Source organism: Macrobrachium rosenbergii, chromosome 9, assembly GCF_040412425.1.
Source record: "Macrobrachium rosenbergii isolate ZJJX-2024 chromosome 9, ASM4041242v1, whole genome shotgun sequence".
Classification (NCBI taxonomy): domain Eukaryota; kingdom Metazoa; phylum Arthropoda; class Malacostraca; order Decapoda; family Palaemonidae; genus Macrobrachium; species Macrobrachium rosenbergii.
This window is the reverse complement of record NC_089749.1, coordinates 10205162-10210161: the sequence shown is the minus strand read 5'-3', so window position 1 is coordinate 10210161 and position 5000 is coordinate 10205162. Positions and strand designations below refer to the sequence as shown.

Here is a 5000-nt window from a genome sequence, read left to right as displayed (position 1 = left end):
GTAGCAAATGAAAGAATGGGGCAGTCCCACTTGCTATTTATTGAGCAGCAAAGGTCCTTGGCTCAGCTTACTGAGAGTATACTGACAATTACAGTAGTAACTGGCATATGTATCAAACCCATGCCGTTGAAATTTAATAATGGAATTTTATTCATTATCATACATACACATTATACAGATTATGGCATTCATTAAACTCTCGTTTTGGAGAAATTAATTTATATATATATATATATATATATATATATATATATATATATATATATATATATATATATATATATGTGTGTGTGTGTGTGTGTGTGTATGTATGTGTATAAAAACTCACCAATTAATCTATTTAAGGAAAGGTAATAACAGATGGCTTAAACTGTAAGTGTGTATACTAATTAATTAATTACATAAAATACACATTTTACAAGCTCATGTTGCCTTTATAAGATCTAAAGAAATTAAATTGAATTTTAGCCCTTTTGAAGTATAAATAAAACCACCCAAAAAAAATTATGCTTACTTACTGCCACACAATCCGGGGTATTCCACTCGTTATCGCAGGATGCCCAGGGCACAGATGACGTGAGGGAGTAATACAGGTATATCAGAGGATAGGCTACAATGACGCTGTAGTAGGTGCTGGCAATTAGGGACACCATCACGGAGGTGTAGCCGATACCTGTCAAATACGTGGACACAAATCGTGACATATATTTGGGTAGAGGCTTTCGCACAATTTCAAGTTTCTTGAAAAGTAGTAGTGCCCTCTCTCTCTCTCTCTCTCTCTCTCTCTCTCTCTCTCTTTATCATACCCTCTTCTATACCTAATTCACTATTCTCTCTTTTTCTCTTTCTCCTATTCCTCCTCTCATAAGGAATGGAACCATTCAACAGATATCATACAGGTAACTTTCATACTACAGGCATCATACAAGAAATCTGCATTCTACAGGTATCATACAGGTACCTTTCATATTACAGGTATCATACAGGTAATCTGCATTCTATAGTTATCATACAGGTCACTTTCAATCTACAAGACCCATACAGGTAACTTCCATTCAACAGGTATCATACAGGTAACTTCCGTTCAACAGGTATCATACAGTTAACTTCCCTTCAAAACAGGTACAATACAGGCCATTTTCATTCTACAGGTATCATTAGAGATCAATTTATACCACAGGTATCATACAGGCAATTTTTAATTCTACAGGTAAATAAATACCATCTACAGGTATCATACAGATACCATTCTAAAGGTATCATACGGGACATTTTCATTCTACAGGTATCATACAGGTACTTTTAGTTCTTCCCCACTCTCCTACAACTCCTTGAAAATTTTGAAGACCAAAGACTCACCCTTGAAGATCGGACACACTTTGTAGAGGGTCAGACACCCGGAGGAACTGAACTGCCCGACGGAGGACTCCAGCAGGAAGGCTGGTATCCCCACGACGAACAACATCATCAGGTAAGGGATTAGAAACGCCCCTGGAAGGGAATTCAGAGATAAGATTCGCCTTTAAAATTGGGAAGGTTGTATGTGAGTGATACGAGGATCAATTTTAAATGACAAAGTTGAAAAAAATACATATACAATAATTATATATGTGTGTGTGTAAAAGGATTATACATAAAAAATTCAAAAGGTAACTGAAGGTCTTTTCTGAGAGAAATAAGTCACCTTTAAATTTTCTTATTTGTGATTGATGATAAATTTGAAAATTACTAAAATAGGAGACAAATGTAATGTAAATTGTTAATAGAATATAAAAATGACAAACAGAATTATTATTATTGTTATTATTATTAATTATTATTATTATTATTATTATTATTATTATTATTATTATTATTAATTTAATGAGAAGGAATTGCCCGAATAATGGCAAATTTTAACTTAAAGTCAAGGAGTTGGACAGCTAAATTGAAGAGACCAAAGAAGGGAAACAGATGAGAATTAAAACCTGGAGAGCATGCACGCCGCAAAGAACCTTTGGTACCGTCCACAGTGCGCCTTTCGCACGAAACCCTAGGCAATACTATTTGTGGACAAGTATTCGAAATATGTAAAAAAAAAAAGGATAATGAAATGATACAATTACTTATAAAAAGGAATGAAATTATCCCATTACATAAAAAAAGGAATGAAATTATCCCATTACATATAAAAAGGGGAGATAAAATAATATACGACTCGAAGCACTAAGTAAAAAGAAAAAAGAGAGAAAGAAAAAAAACACACAAAACTAAACTGCGCGGTCAGAAAAGTTTTCTAAGCCATTTTAAAAAAAAACTGCGTTCAAAGTAATGAAATGTAAACAAGCTCTCTCCAAAGGACGACAAATTAGGAGTTACTGGTGAAAGGAAAAAGAATAATAAAAAAGTGAGGGGAAAGAGAGAGAGGACAAATTAGGAATTGCAGGTGAAGGGAAAAGAAAATAAAGAGAGAGAGAGACGGCAAATTAGAGAGGTGAAACGAAAAGAATAAAAGAGAGAGAGAGAGAGAGAGAGAGGGGAGAGACGGCAAATTAGGAGTTGCAGGTGAAAGGAAAAGAATAAAGAAAGAGAGAGATAGAGAGAGAGAGGACAATTAGAGGTTGCAAGTGAAGAAAGAATAAAAAGAGGCGATAAGAGAGAGAGAGAGAGAGTTAGAGAGAGAGAGAGAGAGAGAGAGAGACAAATTAGAGAGCAGTGAGAGGAAACAAATTAGGAGTTGTGTGAAAGGAAAAAGAATAAAAGGCAGAGAGAAACGGAGACAGAGGAGACGACAGGTTTTAAAGCAGGAAAGGAGAAAGTTTAAAGAGAAATAAAGAGAGATAGAGAGAGAGAAAGAGAGAGAGAGAGAAAGAGAGATTAACTCAAGAGAGAGAAATAAGAGAGATTGGCAATGGAAGAGAAATAAGTAAAGATTAACTCAAGGAAGACAGAAATAAGTAAGATTAAGGGGAGATGAGGGAAAGATAAGTACGATTAACTCAATGGAAAATAAGGATTAACTTAATGGGAAAAGAAATAATGATAAATAATGCGGAAGAAAGAAATAAGTAGATTAACTTAATATGAAAAAAAGAAATTAGTAAGATTAACTTAATGGAAGAAAGAAATAAGTAAGGTTAACTTAATTGGAAAAAAGAAATAAGTAAGATTAACTCAATGGAAAGAAAGAAATAAGTAAGATTAACTTAATGGGAAGAGAGAAATAAGTAAGATTAACTCAATGGGAAGAAATAAGTAAGATTAACTTAATGAGAAGAAAGAAATAAGGAGGATTAACTTAATGGGAAATAAGAAATAAGATTAACTTAATGAGACGAAAGAAAGAAATAAGATCAACTTAATGGGAAGAAAGAAATAAGGAATAATGACGATGATAAACATGGGGAGAAAGAGCTAAAGAGAAATGTGTATATAAGTAAGGTTAAGAGACGATTTAGTCTAATACAGGCAACGACGAGAAACCTGGCAAACAACAGGTATTCCATTCGTTTCATTTCACCAGCTTGCTTTCATGAGCCTCCCCAGGCAGTGTACACAGTCCGGCCATGCGCTGAGAGACAGGCAAATATAAAGATTCGAAACTGAGGAAAAATTTGTTAGGATTTACGTAACATATACTCTCTCTCTCTCTCTCTCTCTCTCTCTCTCTCTCTCTCTCTCTCTCTCTCTCTCTCTCTCTGACAGACATACAAAGAAATAACAGAGATAATATATCTGGATATACGAAACATACCCATTGAACTTTCTTTCTCTCTCTCTCTCTCTCTCTCTCTCTCTCTCTCTCTCTCTCTCTCTGACAATTGTAAAGATAAAAAAAAGACAAAATGTGATAGGATTTAGGTAACATACCTCTGAACTTCTCTCTCTCTCTCTCTCTCTCTCTCTCTCTCTCTCTCTCTCTCTCTCTCTCTCTCTCTGTGATAAATATCAGGTAAAAAGAGACCATATAACAGGATTTTTACTTAACTCTCTCTCTCTGAACCCTGCTCTCCTCTCTCTCTCTCTCTCTCTCTCTCTCTCTCTCTCTCTTCAGGCATAAAAGACAAATATGGGAAAATATATTTGCATTTACGTAGACCTCTCTCTCTCTCTCTCTCTCTCTCTCTCCTCTCTCTCTCTCTCTCTCTAGATAAAATGATAAAAATACAAAATATTCTACCTAACCCAACTCTATATTACTATTTCTCTCTCTCTCTCTCTCTCCCATTAAATATAAGGTAAAAGAGACCTCTCTAACATACTCTCTGAACCCTCTCTCCCTCTCTCTCTCTCTCTCTCTCTCTCTCTCTCTCTCTCTCTCTCAGGCAATTATAAAAGACAAAATATGGGAAAAATATATTACTATTTACGTAACGTACCCTACGAACCTCTCTCTCTCTCTCTCTCTCTCTCTCTCTCTCTCTCTCTCTCTCTCCAAGTATAGATAAAAATGGATAACATATTAGTTTTTACTCTAACCTCTCTCTCTCTCTCTCTCTCTCTCTCTCTCTCTCTCATCATCCGAAAAATTCCCCATTCAGACTAAACAAACTAGGGGAGATCGGACCATTGAGGGTGAAAAACCCGCCGCTTTTACTGGTTCCATGACCCATACTGACTTTCAGACTTTAAGACATTAATAATTTATATGAATCTATTTCACGACAGACGGGCTACTTGCCACGCCAGTTAAACAGCAATCAATCAATCAGTCAACGCCACTGAAAGGATTCTCGTTCCTTCATGGTTGAAAATTCCTATAAGTAACAAGAACAGGAGGCGTCATTAATAACCCAGGCTTTCGTCAGGCCGCTATTTATGATCGAAGTATAAATAACGAGGCTATAAACGTTCACTGACCTTAAGGAACAATTGTTCGGGTGACGGAGATATTATTAGCGTTATTAACATTATTAGAATCTCTTTCTCTAAGCGATTTGATGAAAGGAAATCTACAGGAAGGTATAGACTTGTGACGGTGAGCTGGGAACAGACTGCAAGCAAATCTCCGCCAAGGCTCA

The 5000-nt window shown here is 35.7% G+C and overlaps 1 protein-coding gene across 1 annotated transcript in view; it reads right to left on the bottom strand.

The window, feature by feature from the left end:
* Positions 1–5000, bottom strand: part of LOC136842169 (sodium- and chloride-dependent glycine transporter 1-like) — a 54308-nt gene that overhangs the window by 23670 nt on the left and 25638 nt on the right. Inside the window, 2 exon segments of the mRNA XM_067109528.1 lie at positions 519–673; positions 1360–1491. Coding sequence (XP_066965629.1) covers positions 519–673; positions 1360–1491 — 287 coding nt within the window.